Source organism: Phocoena phocoena, chromosome 1 (assembly GCF_963924675.1).
Source record: "Phocoena phocoena chromosome 1, mPhoPho1.1, whole genome shotgun sequence".
Lineage (NCBI taxonomy): Eukaryota > Metazoa > Chordata > Mammalia > Artiodactyla > Phocoenidae > Phocoena > Phocoena phocoena.
The window spans coordinates 135577147-135602696 of record NC_089219.1 but is presented as its reverse complement, the minus strand read 5'-3'; the positions used below and the strand labels follow the sequence as shown (position 1 = coordinate 135602696).

General features: G+C 39.4%; 1 protein-coding gene across 1 annotated transcript in view; it reads right to left on the bottom strand.

Moving 5' to 3' along the window:
- Positions 1-536: 536 nt before the first annotated feature.
- SOAT1 (sterol O-acyltransferase 1) overlaps positions 537-25550 on the bottom strand; it is a 56986-nt gene continuing 31972 nt past the window's right edge. Inside the window, exons 4-16 of the mRNA XM_065880205.1 lie at positions 14075-14223; positions 12843-12902; positions 12009-12116; positions 10854-11136; positions 9845-9923; positions 9203-9284; positions 8624-8669; positions 7468-7597; positions 5764-5861; positions 4551-4649; positions 3378-3513; positions 2625-2770; positions 537-1109 (exon numbers count right to left, since the gene is read on the bottom strand). Coding sequence (XP_065736277.1) covers positions 1053-1109; positions 2625-2770; positions 3378-3513; positions 4551-4649; positions 5764-5861; positions 7468-7597; positions 8624-8669; positions 9203-9284; positions 9845-9923; positions 10854-11136; positions 12009-12116; positions 12843-12902; positions 14075-14223 — 1473 coding nt within the window. The 3' untranslated portion in view covers positions 537-1052. The remainder of the gene's footprint in view (positions 1110-2624; positions 2771-3377; positions 3514-4550; positions 4650-5763; positions 5862-7467; positions 7598-8623; positions 8670-9202; positions 9285-9844; positions 9924-10853; positions 11137-12008; positions 12117-12842; positions 12903-14074; positions 14224-25550) is intronic.

Genomic DNA, 25550 nt, shown 5'->3' with positions numbered 1-25550 from the left:
GAAGCATAATAATTGAAAAAAAAGTATAATAATTGAGCAAATGCAGAAGCCAGCTTCTGGATCTTTAATATTCCCTTTAATATTAATGGTGGTGATTAATACTTATGTAACAGACTTACTAGTCTGAAAAATAATTCATGTCAGTATTTATTAGATAAAATAACTGTACCAAAGGTTACTTCTAAATAACTTCAAAGAAGTTATTACCTGAAAGTTTAAACAACAAAAGTTATCTTCCACATAAGTTCCACAATAAAATAATTTAAACACATTATTGACTCTGCAAGTTCTTTTTAAAAATTACTTTAGAAATTAAAAGAGGAAACATTTTTCTTTGTCCTGTGCCACTTCTTTTTCCCTTCCTACTTCTGTTCCCCTCAATATATAATATTATGGATGCAAACTCAAGAATTCAAGGTGAAAGGGATAATTTTGCTTCACAGATATCACGACCTACACTGTATAGCAAAAACAAGATAAAAATAGAACTGAACTTTAAAAAAAAAATACAAATTAGGATATATAACAAGATTATCTTTGGAAAAATAGATATTTTCTCTTTACTAGAAATAGCAAAACATTCCACATTATTTTCTTTCCCAATTGCATGGTTAATGAGCATACATTCCAACAATGCACATGAAAAAATTTCTAAGCCAGGGGTACTTAAATGATTTCTTCATCAATGTTTTGGCTAATTCAGTGGCCAAGAAAACATGATGTTTAGTCTCTAATTAGATGCAATCAAGAAACAAAACAGAATTTCTGAGGTTTAAGCTGATATGACCCAGCAAAAATCTGTCATTATATCAGCTACAAGTCTCCCTTCTCCCAAAAAGGAAAAAATTAAGAACTGCTTAAAAGTGTACAAGCTTCCAGGAAACTTCTAACAGCTCAGCTTCAGGTGACCTAGTAATGGAGTGAGCCATCTGTAAAGCCTGGAGTGGTCCAAATAACACAGATAACTTCAGTAAGAGCTGGAAACAGATGGTGGCCCCAAATCAGGTAGAATACCCAATCTTCAGTCAAGGAAGGAAACAAAGTCCAAGCTTCTAAAACACATAACGACAAGTCCAGGAACGTGGCCGGATGTAATCCAGAAATGTGGGCTTTGAGGGGAAAAAAAAGAATGGAAGAGTAGTTTATCTGTGTGCACTGTACGTATGAGATATGGGGTAGATAGGGGGTGTTGATGTTACACATGGCACATCTCTAAAATGCCTCCCAGCATTTCAGTAACCTTCAAGCTATAAGCAGCTCACTAATTCAAAAGATGTTCATCATTTTTATCTATAGCACAGATTTACTTGATTTAGAAGCTTTACATGAAGCTAAGTCCAGTAAACTCTACACAACTGCATGGACTCCTGACCAAATTCTAAAGAGGCACTACCTTTTTTCTGTATCTTGCATTTTGTTTTAGCACAGTCCTATTTTTAGTAGCCCTAAATCTAAATGGTGGTAGGTTAAGGATGATAATATACACAAATTACTATAATACAAAGCTTAAATTACTGAATCATCTAAACGAGGAACAGATGAAATACTATGAAAGTTCAGAAATAGAAAAGAGACTAGAGCAGGAATTTTAAAAAGCTTCATGGGGACTTCCCTGGTGGTGCAGTGGTTAAGACTCCACGCAGGGGGCCTGGGTTCGATCCCTGGTCAGGGAACTAGATCCCACAGGCATGCCGCAACTAAGAGTTCGCATGCCACAAGCAAGGAGCCCATGTGCCACAACTAAGGAGCCGGCAAGCCGCAACTAAGACCCAGCGCAACCAACCAACCAAATAAATAAATAAATAAGCTTCATGGACGACACTGCATCCAAATCAGATCTTGATAAAATCTGACAGGTGAAATCTGAGTGCAAAGAGCAGAGTGACCAGAGACAGAGTCCAGAGTCCAGAGCAGTTAGTTCAAATGCACAAAGGGGACTCACAGGAAATAAGGAGGGGATGCGAGGGCAGCATAGCAAAATCAGGGTGGACGGAAGCTTTGGGAGAGAAACTGATTAATTTGATTTTAAACATCTTCAGTTATAGGTATCCATGAGAAATACCCAAGCAGATGTATCAAGAAGCCCCCCACCCCAAATATTTGGGAGTTTTCTACAAGCAGCCGAAAACTAAAGCTCTAAGAATGAGACTCTTAGAAAATTACAAACAAGAAAAATACAACAAAAAAAGGGAAATGGGCTCCTAGGCATATGAGTCTAGCTGGACATTTTTATAGAGTTTATTACTTCGGGAAGGAAGAGGTAAAAGATGCATATTTGGGGGTGGGGGTGGATACACATGCCACTGGGAAAACCTTGGAGAAGACCTACATTTTCAGGGCACAGGAAGAATATTAGAAGGAGCTAAAGAAAAATCAGATAAAGAGAAAAAAAAGAGAGAGAGAACCAAGAACTAGGAGAGTTCAATGGGAAGAAAACCAAAGAAAAGAAAAAGTTCAAGGACAGTGCAGTAAGATAAGTTACTGCTTTTACTCCACATTTCCCTCCCCTTAACATTAATTTATCACCATCTCCACTACTCCCTTCCCCTTAACACTGCCCACCAACCCTCACAATCAGGGAACAAATAGGTTACTTCACCACTCCAGCCTGATTGATGACTCACATTTTTCAAGGGGCAGTGTTGTCGTGCATACCACTCTTGAGAATAAAAGCACAGGAGGACTCCATTGCCCGCGAAAAGGGAAGTCCACATCAGAACATTCCAAATTGGCCTTTTCCGACTATCATTGGCAATGAAGTTGAAAGCCACTGAAGTTAGGAAAACAACAAAAAATATATATAGTCATCAAAACAAAATCTACCAGGAGATGAGGGGCCTCAGATATCTGCTACAATCATTTAGTTATCATAAACAGCATCAACTGTGTATATACACGTTCTATGCTGGCCATTGGTCCCATAAAGTACAAATGAAGCTTCACTGTTTAAATTTATTAATCAGTGATTATTTGGAAAGCAATCAGTATTCAGAACAGGTGAAAACATATTTCATGGACGCATTCCTATTCTAACTTGTCCCTCTCCACCCCACCCAAAAAAGGGTTAGTTTTTTTCAGAGAGTGGACACTGAACAGAGTTTAAGAATGGCGAGGTTGTTTATAGTTTTCATGAGCTACCAAGTCAGTGTTATCAACAGTCTTCAAGAGCTTATTTAGTTCATTTCTCTACATCAAAGTGTAAGCATCCTGCAACAGAGTTGTACATAATTACTCAAAATTAATGTTCTTACCATCTGATAAACAAACATTGCCTTGAAATGGTATTACTATCTAGTTTTCTACTTTGATTTTATATTTTATTTTCTAAATTTCTTTTAGCATAATACTCAGTACTCAGGAGATGCCAAGATACTTACTTCCAAAGAACATGAAGAGCACGAAAAGCACTGGATAGAAAAAGTTCAAGCAAACAGCCAAGGCATATTCGTGCACTACAGCAGACACAGCAAAGACAGCTAACATGGCAGCTGACTTGAACTTCTTTGTGAAAAACTAGGGTAAAAGGAAAATATTAGAGGCAATTTTCAGAAAGTAAGTAATTAAACATGAAGTACATAAGACTTATAATTAACACACACTAAAGGCACCTATTATATTCATATTTGATTTTCTAAGTCTACTTGGAGTAATCCAATGTACTAAAATAATGACAAAAACATCTATGCTTAAAAATCCTTACTTTACTAAATGACATATTTTCAAAACCATTAATGTTGAAAGATCGAGCATATTTTCAAAAACACTAATAACTTATATTTGTAACTCACTATGGTTGACAAAACATAGTTTTCATTGCTAAACGGACACATCAAATCTAGAGTAGCATTGTACGGTAGATTGGGCAGGTACCATTTTTACAGGTAACAAAACTAAGATTTAGAAACAAGGGACTTGCCTCCATAAGTCAAATTACATTTATGAATGAAAGAACATTCGAATACTGTGCTATTTGCACCACAACACACTGTCATTTAGCCAAATAGTGCCCTTATTTAACAATTCAAACCTGCAATCCAGAGATACCAACGTTAATCAACCATGAGACTCAAGACTACGTTTCTTCAGTCTAAATAAGCGATGCTCTAAAGAATGTCTCAAAGACATATATTAATAATCTATATCGGAGAGCTGTAAATCCAAACATAGGTGGTTTCTCCACTTCTAACAAAGGAAGAAAAACAAAAAAACAAATGGAAAAAGCTAGGGGAGATTATTTGCTGGCAATGAGACTCCAACAAAATGATCCATTACTGGTGGATCATTTCAACTTCTCCAAATGCCTGCACGCATTCTTACTTTGTAGTCAGGTAAAATCAAAATCCAGAGCAAAAACATGGTCTTAGTCCTAGTAACTGTAGATACTGGTCTCTAAGCAGTGCTATTCAAAGCAGAAGGTTTCTTAAGACATTAACGGCTCACAAGAGAATTGAAGACAACTAAGTATAACTTCCTCCAGCTGCACAATAGTAATACTTTCTGGAAAAGAATCTCCATTTCTTAAACAACATTAACTAAATCTCGCTGCTTACCCAGAGAAAGTCCTTGTAAGCATAGTAATATAGCCAGTCATGGACCACCACATTCCAGGTCCTGTAATAGTTAGAGTATGATGTGGAGTTCCACCAATCCTAAGGAAAAAAGCAAAGGTACACATATACACAGAACCAAAGCAAAACCTACTCCCAGGGAATATACACACATAATATAACACCTAGAGTGTGTTATGATAAATTGTTAGTCCATACACTGATGTCAGAAAAATCTTCAAAGGCATTTTGGTTATTAGTGTTCAATGTGACATTAATCCTAGTTTTATGGATGATTAAGTTCCCAGGTTCACTATCTCTTTATCACACAAGTTATGATGGAAGATACACAACATAATCATTAAATCTAATGTTCATCTAAATAACAATCAGTAAATCCCCCTTACCTTGCTAAAACACAATGAGAGAATTCTAAGGTCACACAGATTTAGATAGGGTGATAACCCTCAAGAGCAGTTTGCTGGTATCATAGACAGCAAAATTTAAGTTGTACCACGAGTGAGATGGTGGCTACCTCCAAGTCCCGGTGCTCCTTTATATATATCCTGTTTCTTACTCTAAGATCAGACCAATGGAATAAGACATAAAATTTGCAACAGGCACTCGCTGCTTCTTTGAGAAAGGAGGGATAGGCTTGGAGTGTTGCCAAAACATGAACAGACAAATTTCTAGAGGGCTTCAGGTGGGATTACAGAACACTGTGAACCACTCTGCCCCTACTCTACAACTTAATTCCAACTTTGGAAGTGTAAGAATACTATCTGAAGCAGAATTAATGCCTTTCAAAATAAAGGAGGGAAAAGTTACTTCCTTCATGAACTGTTCAACAATCTTAAATAGAATAATTTGCTGAGATCACTCCTACAGCACCAGACAGCTGATTTCAAATGAATAAAAAGTCAGCAAAGTCTCAGAATGCCCTCTGGACACCTGCTTTCCCACTGTAATCACCAATACAGGATCCAGCAGGAACCAAATGCGGTACTAAGGGAGCAGATTTAGAGGTAGAAGAAAAGACAAGACTACGCCACTTCAATCAGTAATAGAATTTCAGACTTAATATTGGTAAAACCTGTGGAAGAAAACGATTTCACAACATTTATGTTAAAAGGCTAGTAGCTAACAATGCTCAAATACTTAACAATGAGTACACAAATAAAATGTGAAAAGGAAGATGAGTCCAAGTACACATTACCTTATAAAACATCCTGTCACCAAAGCGTAACATCTCAGCAAAGGCATTGAGCCAGCAGTGCAAAAAGGCAAAAAAACTAAGGAACAGTATCAGCACAGCTAAAAGTAAGAGGAACAATATTAAGACTCCTTCCAAACAGCTCACATACCAATCAGTTCATTATATGTCGTCATTTGCTTAGCTGGAATTATTTTGTAAAATAAAAGCTATTATTCCAGCTTACCCATTCCAGAAATGATACAGTGTATTTTGAAAGTTAATTATTTTAACCTAATAAAGAAATAACTTTCTTCCGAGTGGGTTTTATAGACAAAAATGACCCAGCCTGTTTTTAATGGAAATGCCTAGATGTATGGCTTAACTTGGTGGTAAAAGCCCTTTAAAATCTGGCCATGTATTCCTCTAAACCAGCTGTTTAAAACTGGGAGAGATTTTGCCCCCAGGAGATGGCTGGCAATTCTGGAGACATTTTTGGTTATCACAATTCAAGAAGCGGGCCTTGTGCTACGATATCCAGTTGTTAGAGGCCAGGATGTGGCTAATATCCTACAATGCACGTGACAGCCCCCCAAAGAAAGAATTATCCAGCCCAAAATGTCAATAGTGACAAGGTTAACTTATCTCTGCCTCTACTCCCAATGTAGCAAACATCATCCGCAACTGAACTTCTGCCATTCCAAAATACTCCATGCCTTTGAATCCACCCCACTACCTGGAAGCAACTTTCCACCACCCCTCTGCCCGGCAAATGCCTATTTATTTTTCAATACCCAATGTTAAATGTCATCTCCACTATGAGACAAAGTTCAACAGCACCTTAGTATATTATATATTACACTATATTTTAAAATACCCATTTACATGCCCATCCTTTACATTCACTTGTTTTTTCAAAAAATATTAGCCTACTATGTATAAGACAATGTAGGAGAGACTATGACTGGCTACAAGATACAATGCTTAAGCTTATGGAATTTGCAGCTTAGTGAGGAAGACACACATATGTAACACATATCCCATCAGAGGGACAGATAAAATAATTTATTGGAGTAAATCTTGAGGGGCAATCAGGGAGGATTACTAGCAGATGTCTGGGAGAGAGGGAGAGGAAGAAAGAACGTGATGGCAGAAAACAATACCAACATATAATGGGTAGAGGAAAGAGAAAGAGTAAGTAAGGGAAACTGTAAATATAACTAAACTGTAAGCTTCCAGAGAATAAAGAGTATGTATGTCTGGTTCACTGCTATGTATGGTATGGCCAGAAAGACAGGAGAATAAGACAGCGGCAAGACAGACTTCAAAATGTGGTCAACAGCACCCAGTGCTTCATGGAGATCAAACAGAATAAGGGCTAAGCCAACTACTGGAGGAGATTAGAGATTTTAATAAAGGCCATTTCAATGGCCTGGTCAGATTAGGAGCAAGATTACAGTGAATAGTGAACGGGAAGATAAAGCATGAACACAGACTATCCACAGTCAGAGAAAGCAAAACTTGAGTGAAAGAAGACAAATGGAAAGATTGGCCAGGGACTGGAAGGATGCTTCATCTGTCAGATAGATGGAAAGAGGTTAAAGATGGGTATAGATGCATAGATGAGTTGATAGCGAAAAGCAGGTAAATCAAAGGTGCTCACACGCAATGGCTTTCTATTTTCCTTGCAACTTTATGAACAGCCAAATTAACCAGTACCCACGTTACCTGGCAAGATGGAGTTAAATATACATAAGACCAGAACACGAGCGCTGAAGGGCTCCTGTTTGATATTCCGAAACAAGGGGGTGCAGAGCCTTTCAAAGACGTAGTACACATAAAAAAAGCAACCAAAAACCTGGAACACAACAAAGATAATTATAATAAAGACAGCTTGATCAGGAACGATAAAAAGTGATTTTTTTTCCTTCAAAAGAACATATATATGTGACCTGTAAACTAACCTTTACACATATATTCCATTTAACACTAGTATATAAGATTGTTGAACTGTAATCCTTCAGAGATAGTACTCAAGCCTAATTTCTACCATACCTATTCCCAACCCTTTACCAGATGGCATTTTTAAAAGATCAGACTCTGGAATCTCTTTTTCCTGCTACATGAAACTCATAACAAAAGAACCTATTTCATAAAGGGGTATTTGATTGACACAAGATTTTAAAATGGGATCTTCTGGGATTTATGACTCTGATAAGGGGTTGAGGGAGTGTCATACCACATCCACACAGATATACATCCAAAAATAAAATAAAAAACAGAACGGGAGGGGGAATTTAATGTAGATGCATACTGAAGTAACCAAATGGAATTATTTTACTTAAAAAAAAATTTTTTTTTTAATTGTAGAAAATTAGTTTTGATGTATTGGCAAAGCAAACACCATTTACCGAACTGGGAATAGTTTAAAGACTTCAGTAAGAGTTCTAGGGCTTCCCTGGTGGTGCAGTGGTTGAGGATCTGCCTGCCAATGCAGGGGACACGGGTTCGAGCGCTGGTCTGGGAAGATCCCACATGCTGCGATCCCACTACATCCCTAGTAGCAACTAGGCCCATGAGCCACAACTACTGAGTCTGCGCGTCTGGAGCCTGTGCTCCGCAACAAGAGAGGCCGCGATAGTGAGACGCCCTCACATCGTGATGAAAAAGCGGCCCCCGCTCGCCGCAACTAGAGAAAGCCCTCGCACAGAAACGAAGACCCAACACAGCCAAAAATAAATAATAAATAAATTTTTTAAGAAAAGAGTTCTAGAGCTCCCAGGAGACATGAATTAAACAACACTTTAAATATATTAAATTATTATTATATTCAAATCCCCATCTCCCACCAGCCAACAAACCTTAGGCACAAAAAAAAATTTACCTGTGCAAACTGCATAGCCACATAACCCCATCTTACAGTGGGAGTCCTAAAACGGAAGAAACAAAATTACTTTCTAAATAAAGTAAATAAATGAACTTTTAAAAAGGTCCTCACAGTATCTTCCCACACAGAATATCTTTTTTTTTTTTTCTGTTATTTTTTTTGCGGTACGCGGGCCTCTCACTGATGTGGCCTCTCCCGTTGGGGAGCACAGGCTCCGGACGCGCAGGCTCAGCGGCCATGGCTCACGGGCCTAGCCGCTCCGCGGCATGTGGGATCTTTCCAGACCGGGGCACGAACCCGTGTCCCCTGCATCGGCAGGTGGACTCTCAACCACTGCGCCACCAGGGAAGCCCCCAGAACATCATTTTTGACATAGGAAATACTTGTACAATTCTGTCAAGAATGACTGAAATAAAATCAGATTGCTAGAATCACGATTTGGGGTTTCCCATGCCAGCAAGAAAATTAAAACCCATTCCAACTGCTCTGTAGCCCTACATGAACTGGTCTACGTACCCCACCTCCTTCCTGGCACACTCCTGGTGCTACCCCATTTCTGCTTCATAATGCCATTACCTGGGATAGTTGTCACGGTAGATGAGGGTAGGAGCAAATAAGAAGTACAAGTACTGGTTGACTGTGGGTACTGGAACAGTGCCTGGAAAAGGAAAACTATGCTTAGACTGGAGGCTCTTCAATTTCTTTCAGCAAAACTGAAAGAGGAAAATAAGCACAGAATAGGGAAGACAAAAAGCTACCTCTCCTTAGCTCATGTTGTTTCTTCCTGCTCTCCCAAAATGATGACTTCTTATTCCTAAATTAATTGAATATTACCAATCCCTCTAAACTAAGTTACTCCTGTGACTTAGACATAACTTCTAGAGTTTGAAGCAGCAATTCAAGAAAAGTAAGCACACGGGGTGTAATGACTCTATTAACATTCTATACAAATAACGCAGAAGTTGCAAGAGTCTAATGATCAATGTTTTAAATTTGGGGGACCAAAGGTAAAACAGGAACAATCAGGAAACAGTGAGAAGGTCTTTCAGATCATATATACATGTTTTTCCTCCCCTCCCAACAGGTTTCTTTTTTTTTTTTGGATCCTTGTATTTAAAATCAAACATAAATGTCTACAGAATGTAATATGCCATCCCAGTAAACACCAAAGGTTGAAATACCCTGTGAATAAATCCTTTGACTTATGGAATTACATACTTGATTTCTCCTTGGCTGAACTGAGTACCCGAGGCACATTCTCTCTGACAAATGAGTGCGCCTTCATTATCAAACGAATCTACAAAGGAGTGGGGGAAAAAGATGAATTTTCTTTCACTGTCTTGTCTCTTATAAGCAACCACAGAACAGCACTAGATTATAAACACACAAAGAACTTAATTTTGTATATACCAACTCAAACTCACTTTTATGGACTAAAACAAATGAAAAACAAACTCTAAAGAGAGACATGTTATTACTCAAATTATTTTGCAACTAACAGCACCATCTGTTACAGGTATATTACAAATTAAGAAATTAAAAGCCTGTTCAAAGAAAGTCTCCTGAAACGGTCCTTTCCATCAGTCAAACAGAGCATTACAGACAGCCAAACCGAGCATTACAGATAGCCAATAAAAGTCAGAAAATTCTGAAGGGTGTACAAACAAAATAAATCTTTTAGATGGCTATATGACAAAACAATGAATCTGACACTTCAAAAGTAGAGTTTTTAATTACAAAAATATTTTATACTTTAGATGGCTTCTACAAAAAGTGTTCAAGAACAAAATTTGAATTCATCCAGAACAGTTCAGTGTAATTTATTTCAATTATCAAGAATCAGAGAACACTGAAGGTAGAATGAATTTTAAAAGACAAGATGATGGAGCTTCCCTAGTGGCGCAGTGGTTGAGAGTCCACCTGCCGATGCAGGGGACACGGGTTCGTGCCCCGGTCCAGGAGGATCCCACATGCCGCGGAGGAGCTAGGCCCATGAGCCATGGCCGCTGAGCCTGTGCTCCGCAACGGGAGAGGCCACAACGGTGAGAGGCCCGCGTACCGCAAAAAAAAAAGACAAGATGATGTAGTTTAACACTTTAATTTTATAGATAATAGCACAAAGAACCAGATATGAAAATTTATCCAACTAATACAACAAAAAATAACAATTATTATTATTATTATTAACTAAGCATAGCATTGTATTGAGCAACACTCAAAACCTTACCTGTTCGAGTATAACAATGAATCGGGAAGCTGGTGGTAGTGTATACACTAATACAACATAAAGTGGTCCCAAACCTAGAACTCCAATCTGGAAGACCACAAAAAGGAAGCAATGCAAGAGAGAATGGACTACTGGATGAGAACTCCTGTGATAGCCTCTGGCCCAGCGTTGAAACAGGAAATAGGGAACTGTAAGTGTACATAAGAACATGGTGCACCACGTCCACATAGCAACAGTAAGTTTGCCAAAAGCGTAAGACATGAGATTGAACTCAAGCACTAGCCTGGGGGGAAAAAGCACAGAGAAAGAACACAGAAGTAAATTTTTAATAAGCACTGATTTATAAAATTAAAAACTTTCAGACCCAAAACTTTCAACTTTAGGAGACACAACAACACTAACACGCAGAAGTCATGGATGTAACACATGTGCTCCTAAGCCTCAGCTTCACAACTTATTTATCTATTTTCTAAAAGCTCTAGGATAATATGGTCTTTGAACATAAGATACCTAAACTACTAACCTAAGGTAACAAGACTCTGAATTTCTCAAAGATTAGATTCTCACATTAATACATTTTAAACTCTAAAATATGCTATGGCAAGGTAAATACTTAAAATATTTAAATAGCAATAATTTATGTACAAAAGATGATTTTGCAGAATGAAATAGTACAATTCGAAAATCTAATATACTATTATGATTATCTCAAATTTTAATTTACTAATAAAGCACATAATTCAATGTATGATTATCACACTGTCATCTTTAGTTATAATTTGATTTTTATATTAAAAACATCATGTTTTTCAAACGTTAAATTCCAATAACTACCTATTTTTAGAAACAACCTAAAATGCATACCATAGCAGAAAAACTGGTAACTCATATATACAATATTCTCTCATTTAGGAAAACTACCTAGAAACTACTAAGATGGTCTTTTAAAATAGACCATTTAAAAAATAAAAGTCATAAAATTTCTAATATGCTTTATAGTTGTACTTTTCAGGAGGGAGAACTCTCACCCTCAAATCAGCTGCTTTGGGATTTTTCTGAAGCAATTTAACCAAACCATCTTTTTTCAAAATTTAAATATAGTGAAAACTCCCAACACCCCATGCATCAACTAAGCAAACAGGTATACTGTCTTACCTTCCTTCATCAATGTAATCTACTACAAGTGTGCTGAGAATGAAGAGAATGAGGAGGGCAATGAACATGTGATATATCGTTCTGATGTGGTCCACCTCAAACAGCTCACTGTAAACGTAGTTCCAATAAAATTAATCGATATTTAATTTTAAAACACCATATATTAAAGACTTTACTTCAAAGCAGTTCAGAAGATGCTTAATCCACACTCCAAAAACATCTCAAACAGTAATCACAGAACATTACTCATGAATATCAGTATTCTAATGAAGAAATCAATGATAAATAATCAACTCAGACAACATTTCAAAAGACACATTCATTACCTACTCAAAATGCACCTTTAATTTTCAGTTCACAAATGAAGTTGCCACAATTAATTTACACTTCCTATTTTTTCCCCTATAAAATCTACACAATCGGGGTTCTAAAGTAAGTAAATCTGAGAAAACTATCAAGTCTCAAAGTTGGCTAGCCAAAGAAGAGATGAAAAAAATTTATGTATCAAGAAGACAGCACCACCGAAACTCTCTTGAAGTGGTTTACCTAATTAGAAAATTTCTGTTCTAGCAGCACAACTTCAAGGAATTTATCAGAGGACCAATAACCATTCTTACCTCCAACTCCTCCCTTGAAACTAGATACAGAACCAAAAGTTCAGAAAGGAGGAGCAAGAGATGGCAAATGTACAAGAAGAAGTATCAAAACCAATGTATTACATGAATACAGAACAAACCTATTAAACATTCATAGAGTACTCAGTGATTCTAACCATCAGAATAGTTTGATTTTTTTAAATGCAAATAATTAACAAAAGCAACTAAAAATACTCACTCTAAGAGAGATCGCCTTATAACAAAAATCTTTCCATGTTCTGGAGGTGCTCTCAGATCTCTGGGAAGAGCAAAAAATTAAAATATGAGTACTTCAAGTATTACAAGAAATGTAAACCTATGGATAAGAAAAGCAATATTACCAGCTACAGCTTATAATATTAACTGCCTTCTCACTATGACCCAGGTGCTGTGTTAGGGTTTTATGCATGTTTTGTCATTTGCTTCTTCTGAACAATGCTGTGAGGTAGGTGCAGACATATCTGATTAGGAAGGAAGAGATGTCAGACAAACCTAACTAGAGCAGTACTCAAAAAGACCCCACAGCCCAGCCCCTATGGAGATGCATCCCTGGCATCACAGGCTGACAACCACTCTTCCTTCTCCCAAACACCTCTAAGGACAAGCCTCCAGCCATACTTTACTCAGTTCACATACTATTTTGGTCTGTCCTCCAAAACTGCACTGATGTTTATGATACCCTCCCCTAAGGTCTTCCAACAATCCCCAACAGCCTCCTGATCTAATAGGTTACCTCCAGTTACTAAAACCTCACATTTTAACATCTAACATTATCACCTTCTTTAGGGCTTCTTGCAGTACCATTAGCACTTCTGCTATGGTTAGCTATTCTGGTCAAAACAGTTCTCCAGAACAGGAGACTGACAGAGACCAAAGAGGCATAAAACCAAGGAAAGCACAAAATGGCAAATTAGCACACACTGGCCTTTGATAGCCTTCCCTCTACTGCTCTGGATGACTGACCAATTAAAATAACGTATACTAATTGCACTGTACTTTATTACAAGTACTGTATAGGGTACAATAGAGAGGCAGTATGAGACATAGTGAAGAGCACGGACACTGGGTTCAAATCCCCACTGTGTAATCTTGGACAACATTTAACTGCTTCATGCTTCAGTTTCCTTACCTGTAATATGCAGTTATATTATGTGCCTCACAGGGTCATTGTTTGGTTTAAATGTAAAGCATTCAACAAGTGTTAGCTATGTTATTTTATAAGTCAGCATGGTCTTAAATGAGGTATGCATGTTTGTTATAATCTACGTATTAAGATGAAGAAACCCACCCTTCAACTGTTTAAAATAGCAATACATGGCTAATAAAAGGTAGTGCGGTGTGAATCCAGGCTTTTTTAGTGCAATCCACATTGAGACCACTGAGCTGTGCTAGAGTTGACTTGTGCATTAAAAGAAACTTACTCGTACTTACTTAGCTCTGTGGCTGTTCTCTCCTTCAAGAACAGAAAAGGATGTGAGGGTACAACCACCATTGTCTAATGATGCGGATTTTTCAATGAGATTGGTCACAAAATCATCAAAGTGACTGCCAACTTCCTTCATAAAAAAGGGCTTCAATTCCTAGAATTTTAAGACAAATAAAGGAAAGCATTAGGAGCTAACTAGCTTATGAGTTGTTGACATTTTTTAAAGGGTTCTCCTAAATAGAGCTGGATCAAAAGAAATCCATGATAAGTGAATTCACAGGAATAAAAACAGAAAAGTGATTTCTATAGCTGACCTGTAGTTTCAGAAACCGCTACTGAAAAAGCAACATGATGATTTGTCTTTTTAAGAATGTATACCCTTTGGACTTCCCTGGTGGCACAGTGGTTAAGAATCCACCTGCCAATACAGGGGACACGGGTTCGAACCCTGGTCCGGGAAGATCCCACATGCCACGGGGCAACTAAGCCCGTGTGCCACAGCTGCTGAGCCTGCACTCTAGAGCCCACGAGCCACAACTACTGAAGCCCATGCACCTGGAGCCCATGCTCTGCAACAAGAGAAGCCACTGTGATGAGAAGCCCACGCACCGCAACGAAGAGTAGCCCCCACTTGCCACAACTAGAGAAAGCCCACGCGCAGCAACGAAGACCCAACGCAGCCACAAAAATTAAAATAAATAAAATAAAAAATTTAAAAAAGCATGTATACCCTTTTAGGCATAAATCAAAGTAATCACCTACTAAATGAACTCCTACGAATGGTATACAAAAACAAAATAACAGAAATGCTAAAAATGACAGTATTTTTTTCTCTTCAAATTTTTATATGGAAAACAAAAATCAATATTATGTCACCATTATATAATCTTAAGTCCCCTTTCTTCTCAAGCAACCCCTCCAGTGCCAAGTGTCCAGTGTTTATATTGAATACTCTTAAGTCATGCCATTTCTCTGTGATACCAACATTTATACAATAATGTATACTCCTACCTCCACAGCTACATATTTATCTAACTACAACACACACTTTCATAACACAGAATTATTATACATTTTAACACTTTAAAACTTAGTTTTTGAAAAGTATGAGGCAAAAAAAATTTTTTTCTTCAAATTATAATGGGCCACCTACTGTGGATGCTCAAATTGTAAATTGGGGTATTTTAAAATTGGCAGGGGCTTTCCTGGTGGCGCAGTTCGTGACACGGGTTCGTGCCCCGGTCCGGGGGGATCCCACACGCCGCGGAGTGGCTGGGCCTGTGAGCCATGGCCACTGAGCCTACGCGTCCGGAGCCTGTGCTCTGCAACTGGAGAGGCCACAACAGTAAGAGGCCCGCGTACCGCAAAAAAAAAAGTAAAGCCTGAAAATATTAATGTATCTAATGGAACTATATAAAGGTTTTTCAAACTACTCCTTCCAGAGTTCCCAAATGTTTTTGGGGTCCCGGGCAGTGAGAACTGGGCACAAAAGCCTTTCTCTGTTCCCCATTTCTTGTTTGTAGGAAATAGGCCTTCATTCAGCCTCCTTGACCTTCCCTGAGTTTCACAGGGAAGGTTCAAACAGCTGCTTATCAGGGAAGGGAGAGGATGCAGAAACAAGGGCAGAGCAGTCAAGAAACAATAGTGCAAGCCTTGGGACAGGGTCCTGGCTCCTCCTCAAGGAAGATACTTTATCTTTGAGCTCTTCTGTAGAACAAAGGCCCCCACCCAGATGGAGGATGGCAACCTTAGGCTGAGTGCAAGATTCCTGGAGCACTGCCCTGTTACCTCACCACCAACCAACCAGAAGGAAGCCATACACCCTACAGCCCTCACCCCAAATTTTGCTTATAAAAACTTCTACCCCCAAACTTTAACAAGGAACAGCCAATTCTGACTCCAAGTTGGATCTGTTTCTTTTACTTTAACCTTTGTGTTTCGTTGCTTTTGTTATTATAATCACTGTCTATAGCTGTAAGCATACATAATAGCCTGCCACAGGGAACCCTGTCCCTCTGTCTGTTAAACTAAAAGGCCTTCGTTCAGCTCACAGAGAGACATTCTGACCCTACCCACCTTCATTCTGAAATTTTTCAATAGGCATGATGCTGTTACCGAGTCCAAGCTCGCTCTGCTCGCCGCACAACAGGCCAATAAATCGGGAGATGAGGTGTTGAGGCAAAGAATACGACTTTATTCGGAAAGCTGGCAGACCAGGAAGATGGAGGACTGGGGTCTCCAAAAAATCATCTTATCGGGGTCTGGATGCCAGTTTCTTTTATAGAAGAGATGGGGAGGAGGTGAGGAAGTAAAGTAAAAAGGACATTCGTCTTGCAAAATATGAGGGGTTGTGTTAATTTCTTCTTTTCTGTAGCCATTCACAGGTGGGCAGGGTCAGATTGTCTCCCTATGAGCTGAACAGGGGAACTTTAGTTTAACATTTAGGCAGAGGGGCAGGGTTCCCTGAGTCAGGCCATTATGTATAATAACAAAAGCAACGAAAAGCAAAGGTTAAAGTAAAAGAAACAGATCCAATGTGGAGTCAAAATTGGCTCTTCCCTGTTACAATGCTTCCCTAACCAAAAACAAAACAAACACCCAAAAAAGTGGCACTCGAAAAAAAAGGAGCGGGAGGTGGTGGTGGTGGTGGTGGTTATTTTCTCATTAAGCTCTAGCACTGGACTGCTTAATAAATGAAGGTTTTTTTCAGGTACAAAAATGCCGTCTCACGTAGAAATATACTAAAAGAGAAGAAGGGAAAGAATTTGTTCATTCCACTAAGTGCTAGGTGTAGTTCAGGGCACTGCTGCAGGCACTGGAGATACAACAATGAACAAAACCTAGTGCCTGTCCTCATGGAACTTAAAATTCCAGTCGGGGTAAACAGGACATACAGTATGCCAGATGGTGTTAGGGAAAGAAATAAAGAGAAGGGTCTGGGGGAAAGAGGGTGCTATTTTTCATAGAGAGGTCAGAGAAAGCCTCAAAAATAAGATGACATTTGATAAGATCTGAAGAAAGTAAGAGGGCAAGTTAGTCCATACCTGTGGGAAAAGTAACAGAAGAAGCGTAAGGGTGAAAAGCCCTGAGGCAGGAACACCCTTGACCTGTTTGAGTAATAGCAAGGAAATAGGACATTATAGTTGAAGCAAAAGAGTGATAAGAGTTGAGGACAGAAAAGAAGGGGGAGGGTGGCAGGAGAGGGGCTAAACCATGTAAGGTCTTAACACTTTACCCCCTTTTCACATTAGTCCGCTGAAATTTTATTCAACACTGAAAAAGAAGCCTGGAATCTTTTAACTAGGATTCCTCATACTCTGGAACTAGCACCCTTCCCAATTAAGTATCGGGTCAAGTAGACCAGAAGCACGGGGAAAAAAAACAAGCCATAATGATTTGTTATAAAAAAATCAGTAAAAGTTGATATTTATCTACCCAACTCAAATTAAAAATACTCAACTTCTCACGGCACAAGTTCTTGTGCCTTACTCACTACTCGCCCACAGATGAGCCACTGCCATACATGCCCCAACACTTGCAATTTCCAAAGCCTACAGCAACCTCCTTATCCTCACCCTCCTCGTCAATTGAAGCATTCTCTTTTCCCCTTCTTTTTCTCCCCATATTCCAAAACTCCTACTGTAAGCAAACAATGTTGCCCACCATTCCAGTTCTACAAGGATCAAGCCACTGCTACTGCAGTCACCCACCCTTGAGGGGAATTCAGGATGGAGAAAACAAGGAAGCATTCTGTGCTTTGGATATACTGGCCCCTAGACAGCAAACTGCACACTAAGGAAAATTTTCAAATGGCCCCAGATTCCTGCTTCCTCCTATACACAGAAGAGCACTCAAATCATTAATGTGAGATGTCTATTCTTTGTGGTTAGCAGTAATCCTTCTATGCCTGACTACATGTTTTTCCCAGGCAAAAATCTCATATATATCCTGGCTCCTCTCCTGCCTCTTTTGAACAGTCTCCTCAGAGCCACTAAGAGGCTATTTCTTGGGCTATGAGGTCCCTGAATAAGGTTCCTGAATAAAACTTAACTCACAACTTTTCCCTTTTGAGTTGTTCTTTCAGTGGACAGTGAAACTGAGCGGGAACCTGCGGGGCCCTTCCAGGTATAAAAGCCTTCGTGTTTCCTGTTTCTTGTTTGTAGGAAAAAAGCTTGAGCCTCCTAGACCTTCCCAGAGTTCTAAAGGGCAGATTCCTAGAGTTACTAATTAGGGAACGCAGAAACAAAGGAAAAGCAGTCAAGAAAGACAGTTCAACAATAAAACAGAATCCTAGATCCTCCTCAAGGGATATACATAACAATCTGATACGTATCTTCGAATTGTTCTAAAGGAACAATTCCAGGTGGAAGATGGTAACTGCAGGCTCAGACCCCAGACTGGTCTCAACCAGAAGGGTGATTTGAGATTCCTGGAACAGCACCCTGTTACCTCACCACCAACCAATCAGAAGAAAGTCATACACCCTACAGCCGCCACCCCAAATGCTGCCTTTAAGAACTCTTCCCTGAAAACCACCCGGAGTTCATGTCTTCTGAGCATGAGCCACCCATTCTCCTTGTGTAAGCAGATAGGGTAGGGGGTCCCCGGAGAAAGAAAACTAGGCATGGCTTTCTTGACATATGAGAAGCCATTTTTGGCCTGAGTAATATTGTGATCTAAGCCTGGTCACAATGCTTGCCCTTGAACAGATCTCATAATTCATGATCTTAAGGGAAGTAAGGGAATGCAGAACAAAGGAAAAGGAGTCAAGAAACAATAGTCTTAGTTCCTCCTCAAGGGATATACATAATATCTTTGAGTTCAGCAGAAACTAAGGCCCTCACTCGGGTGGAGGATGGAATAATGACGTTGACCCTCATGACTTCAACTAAAGCTTAGACTCTGTGGACCTTTGGCCCAATTCTATGCTTCTCAGCTCAAGCCCCTTCATGAACATGCATGTACCCTTAGCTTAAAACTTCCCCAATTTTGCTGTTGGGGAGACACGGCTTTGGGAAAGATCCCCAGTGTTCTCAAAGGAATAAATCCTCCCGCTTTCTGCCTTGGTTGTGTCTTTTGGCTTGACACCCACCAAGCAGTGAACCCAGTTTTTCGCGTAACACTTGCTTGGTCCTTGCAGTAAACTTTTCTCTGCTCCAAACTCTGATGTTTTGGTTGTTTGGTTTCACACTGCACCAGGCACACAAACTTGGGTTTGATGACAACAGCATGAAGGCATTTCTTAATGCTGATGATATAAAATTCACATTTTATGGCAAGCCGAGAAAGATTTAAACATAATACTTTTCTTTGCCTGTTTGGACCTCCTCCCTCCCCTTTAGTGTGTGTGGTGCATGTGCATTAACCAGACCTCCTTAGGAGATAACCTTCCTTCTAATCTCATCAAGGGTCACAACTCCTTAGGAGATAACCTTCCTTCTTAATCTTGTCAGGGGCCCCAAAAACCATGACCTACTACCTGCTTTATACCTCTAGATCTGGATTGCGTAAACTGTCAATAATCTGTCATTTAAAGTATAGCCCTCTATCTCAAAAGCTTAATATAACTGTCTATGACCTCTCACAGGCAGACAGTTCTTGGAGCTTTCTGAGAGGCTGTTTTCTCAGGTTATAATCCTCAATTTGGTGCGAATAAAATTTTCCACTTCTTTCTTAGAAGGACTTCTAATTTTTTTCATCAACGATGCCTTTGTCTTCTTTCTCTATTAGGAATTAAAGTTGATTGAAGCTGCTGCCACTGGGACGCAAGGAAGAACTCTATTGTGGACACTATTAAGTTTCCTTAGCCTCCTCGTTTCATGTATCCAAGTACTGATAGAAATAAAGAGTGACTGCTTATTACTGTCATTCCCTTTGTAAGAGGGAAACACAGTACAAGAAGTGCTCCACTTCTGCCTTCTAATGAGTTCTTCTATTGCATGAAACTCGTGTTAATTAGAATTTCAAAACGGGACAACAAATCTGTCTAAAAATTTCTATCAGTAACCTGAAAAGGAGACAAGCTTATAGGCTTTCTAATTTACTTATCTTCTCAATCTCATCCCTATTAACATTAACTTCATCCAGCCCATGGACTATGTGATTGTCCCAGCACAACAGATAGACAGAAGGACAACAGAAGGAAGGAAGCAGGCAGTTAACTAGAAACTAGAAAAGCAAGGTGCTTAGATAATCTATCAAAGAACCTCATTTTTAAAACAAGCAGCTAAAGGAGACAACCTCTAAGATTCTAAGAATGGGGAACAACCACCAAGAAGCAAAGGTTCTACGGGTGGAACGCAGTGAAGGCACTACAAGTGATCAGAGACGAGGCTGGAGAAGCAAACAGGGTCTACAGTTCATGCAGGTCTTTTAAGGTTTTTCTGTTGGTTTTTTTGCCATGTCACTCAGCTTGTGGGATCTTAGTTCCCCAATCGGGGATTGATTGATTAATTGATTGATTGATTTAGGCCACACCGTGCCTTAGTTGCGGCACACGGGATCTTCAGTTGCAGCATGCAGACTCCTTAGCTATGGCATGCATGTGGGATCTAGTTCCCCGACCAGGGATTGAACCCGAGACCCCTGCATTGGGAGCATGGAGTCTTACCCATCTGACCACCAGGGAAGTTCCCCCAACCGGGGATTGAACCTGGGCCCTCGGCAGTGAAAGCAAGGAGGAGTCCTAACCACTGGACCGCCAGGGAATTCCCCCATTTTAAGAATTTTTCATTTTATCCTAAGGGCAACTGAAAACCAATAATGTTTTAAGCACAAGGTTTATAAACATATTCAGATTTGCACTTCAGAAAGAGAACACTTCTAAAAAGCCTTCCAAACAGAGGTTGCTTTGGACTGAGTCTTAAAATGTGAAAAGAGCAGGGTCGTTTATGGATAAAGTAACCCTTACAGAGGCATGAAAAAATTATAAAGTAGGCTGAGAGAAAGAAACACAAAATAAACATGTATACTCTGAGTAGAGAGTATAAAATATTATACTCTGGAACTTCCGGGTTGGTGAACCCATGGTGACGCAGGGAGAATGGCTCACTCAGAGAGCATGGAAGCTCCGCACCCTTTCCCCATACCTGCCCTGTGCATCTCTTCCACCTGGCTGTTCCTGAGCTATTATATCCTTTTATAATAAACTGGTGATCTAGTAAGTAAAAAAAAATTAAAAAACAAAATATTATACTCTGGGCTTCCCTTGTGGCACAGTGCTTAAGAATCCGCCTGCCGGGGCTTCCCTGGTGGCGCAGTGGTTGAGAGTCCGCCTGCCGATGCAGGGGACACGGGTTTGTGCCCCAGTCTGGGAAGATCCCACATGCCGCGGAGCAGCTGGGCCCGTGAGCCATGGCCGCTGAGCCTGTGCGTCCGGAGCCTGTGCTCCGCAACGGGAGAGGCCACAACAGTGAGAGGCCCACGTACCGCAAAAAAAAAAAAAAAAAAAAAAAAAAAAAAAGAATCCGCCTGCCAATGCAGGGCGACACGGGTTTGAGCCCTGGTCTGGTCTGGGAAGATCCCACATGCCGCGGAGCAACTAAGCCCGTAAGCCACAACTACTGAGCCCTCGAGCCACAACTACTGAAGCCCGCGTGCCTAGAGCCTGTGCTCCACAACAAGAGAAGCCACCGCAATGAGAAGCCCAAGCACTGCAACGAAGGGTAGCCCCCACTTGCCGCAACTTGAGAAAGCCCACGTGCAGCAACGAAGACCCAACGCAGCCAAAAATAAATTAAATAAATTAAATATATACATATATTATACTCTGACTCCACAAGGTCATATCAGTAGTTCATGAATTACTTGTTTCTCTGATTTACCGCCTGGCTTTGCACAGAGAATCTTTTAACCTCACAGTGGCATGGAACCAGAAACCTGACCTTTTCAGGCAAAGCAAGTAACACAACAGAGCAGGTAATACAGTGTTTAAATTGAATCCCCAAGAGAGGGCTCCCCTAACAATTCACTCTAATGTATACTGCATCTTATTCTTTTCCATCATTGTACTTAACACAATCTAAAATGCTTTATATTTCTATTTTTTGGTGTCTTAATGTCTATCTCCCCCACCTGACTTTAAAACCATGTCTATTTGTTAACCACTCTACAGTCACCTCTCAGCAAAACAACTGCCAAGACTATAGGTGTTAAATATATTTCCAAACAGCTTTTGATATCAACTCCTGCCCCCGAAACCCCTACTCATACCACTGCTTGCTTTATTCAGTATCTATTATAGAGCAGAAAGTAGATATCTCAAACAAAACAAAACTACATAGCCCTGATTTCTCTGTGGAAAATATAAAGGGAAAGGGACTAAAAATCACTACTGTTCTTATTGTTGATAATGGCTGTTAATAATTGAATGACTGCTTTATGCTAGATACTCTCTTAGGGCCTTTTAAATATTATTTCTAGTCTTAAAACAGTCTTTGAAGTAGGCAATAGAATTCCTATTTTACATATGAGAGATCTAAGCGTGAACAAGTCAAGTGATGTGACTTACCCAAGGTCACCACTTGTAGGCTATAGAACTAGGATCAGAACTCCAGTCTATCTGACCTCAGAGTTCGCATTATATTATATTGCTTTCCACTGTACTTTATATAAAATAGTTTCTATATGATTAGCACCATAAGCCAAAAAAGTAAAACCTAAAAAGTCAATGATGTACATACATGTAGCCTGAAAATGGTAGGTAATCTAGTAAAAAGGTGTTGTTTGGCTTAGTTCTATTACAAACGTTTCATTTGCAGGCATCAATGTAGAAGAGGTTTAAAGTCCTAAACAGTGCACTGTAATAAATTCCTCCTACACAGTCAGAAAAAGTCTTGAGTATAACTGTTACATAATCCTTAATACAGGAAGCCAAAGGTTCAAGACAAACCAGGAACTAATCAAATTAGAGCTCTGAATTTTAATCCCTTTTTATTTAAAATAAAATTCATCCTGGGCTATTTCCCAACTTAAGTTAGACTACAATATTCTTGATATCATATTGTTATCAGTCTAAACTGAGCTGAAACACATTTATTTACCTTAATCTACTTAGGTAGCTCCTGCATCTTAACTATCCAAATGGTATATATTACAGTTTCTCATCATCACGGCCTACCTCCTTCACTTCATTAGCCATTATTAAATGCTAGAAAACCAGAAAGGAGTAAAAATATTACATTCCCAGTAGTTACCATATGATACATCTGTACAAATGACTATCATGAAATAATTTTTAAAAAATCACATTTTCAAAGAATATTTTAACCCAAAAAAAGCCACAAAATGATGTTAAGAAAAATATATAACTGAATATATAAATGGATGCTGATTTTGCTAATGTATCTGACACACATGCCTGCATGTGTCTACTTGGATCTGTGCATACGATATAAGAAGGAAAACAAATTACGGGAGAAAATAAACCAAAATATTATCTCCAAGTGGTGGACATATGGGTGGTGAGTGTTTCCTTTTTATACTTTGTCTCATAAATTTTCTGCAATGAGCCTATATTACTTCTATAATCAGAAAAAAAAAACTACATTAATTAAGAAAATATATTCCTCCTGTTCTTGAAACAATCCTCCTGCTGTGATATGGTATCATAACATTAAAATAAAATCTTTTAAACCTTGCACTTTTTTCCTAAAAGAAAGTACCTTATCTAAGATGCCACTGATCTTTGTTTGGCACTATGGAAAAAAAAAGCTGCCAAGTGAATTACACTACACAGCACAGTGTTTTCTTGTTTCCAGAGACATTACAAAACAGAGGGTAACCATCACCTGTAAGATCTTCAACAGAGCTCTAAAATCATGTATTTTCTTACCAAGAATACCAACTTACAGTGACATCACCTTATAGCTTTCAATGAACCTTTTAAAGGTATCTAACTCAATTGCTGTTCCTCTTGCTTATCCATTTTATACATAGTATTCTCGGCTAGCACGAGAACAGAAACGACGTCTTCAAAATCTCAGCACCTAATGTAGTGCCTGACAGACAAAGGAACCAAGTAAGTGTTGTTCATGCAACTAAATTACTGAACGTTCCTAAGGGGCAATGCGGCAGGTACATTTCTTCATTTTGTAAATAAGTGATGAAATCATAAAGAACAATGAACTGACTTTCCCAAGGTTCATCAAAGCAGACTAGAGACTAATACATTTATTTATGTATTTAAGTAAAATGAGAAAAGGCAGAAAGGGAAATAGAAGAATGCAGTCACACTTACACAGCCAAAAGAAGGTAAGATTTGACCAGAAGATCAGGGGTAGTAAACTACAATGGATAGTTATTATAGTGACTGTTAGTTGTCAACCTATCGTTTCTCACCCCCTTCCTTAGTACTAGAACCCCTAATTTTTACCTGGGCACCTAAATGCCCAGAATCAATAAATGTCCCAGTCTCCCTTTGCACCTAGGTGTGGCCAGGTGACTAAGTTCTTGCCAATGAGGTACAAGCAGAATCGGTTTGACAAAACCTCCAGAAAAACTTCCTTAAAAGACAGCTGGGGGGCTTCCCTGGTGGCGCAGTGGTTGAGAGTCCGCCTGCCGATGCAGGGGACATGGGTTCGTGCCCCAGTCCGGGAAGATCCCACATGCCGCGGAGCAGCTGGGCCCGTGAGCCATGGCCGCTGAGCCTGCGCGTCCGGAGCCTGTGCTCCACAACGGGAGAGGCCATAACAGTGAGAGGCCCGCATACCGCAAAAAAAAAAAAGACAGCTGGTACCTGTTCCTTGCCCCCTTTCTTCCCCTACATCAATTCTGCTCTTTGAAACTCAGATGAAATGGCTGAAGCCACTTGGACAATGAGAAGACAAATCACAGCCTACAAATGGTGAGGCAGGGAGGTAGAAGGAGGAGTCGCTGAGGACCAGAGTCACCTGGTCCTGGTATGGACCAGGTCCATACCAGCTGTGGACCTCTCACCTCTGGATCATTTATACAAGAGGAAAATGCACTTCCATCTTGTTTAAGCCACAATTACTTGTGTTCATCATGTGTTGCTATTACAGCACAAGCTAATCTCAACTTATACAAATGATCAAAGAATTTCTGGGCAGAAAACCCTTCGACTTGTCTTTCCAGCAGTCTGTCAACAAATCAAATAAGTTGGCACTATCCAGAAACTTCTTACTTTACTTGAACAAGTGATAAGCCATGAAGAGGAGGCCTCGTTTGCAGACATGCCATTTGAGTCGTACTCATTACAGACTGCTCATTTAATGGTCAGGCAGCTGCACTAGATACTAATATGAAAAACAACACTAGAAATGCTATATAAGAAGCAAGCGAAATATAAATATTTATTTTTAAGAAGAATAGAAAGTAAATTTTCATCCCTTCAATTTTCACACTAGACCTAACATTTCCTCTATAAAATTGTGTACCTTAATAAAAGTTCTACAAACATCAATAGTAAAGATATCCTCTTTTCTCTTCTCAACATACTCACTTTCCTCTGGAAACTGTCCT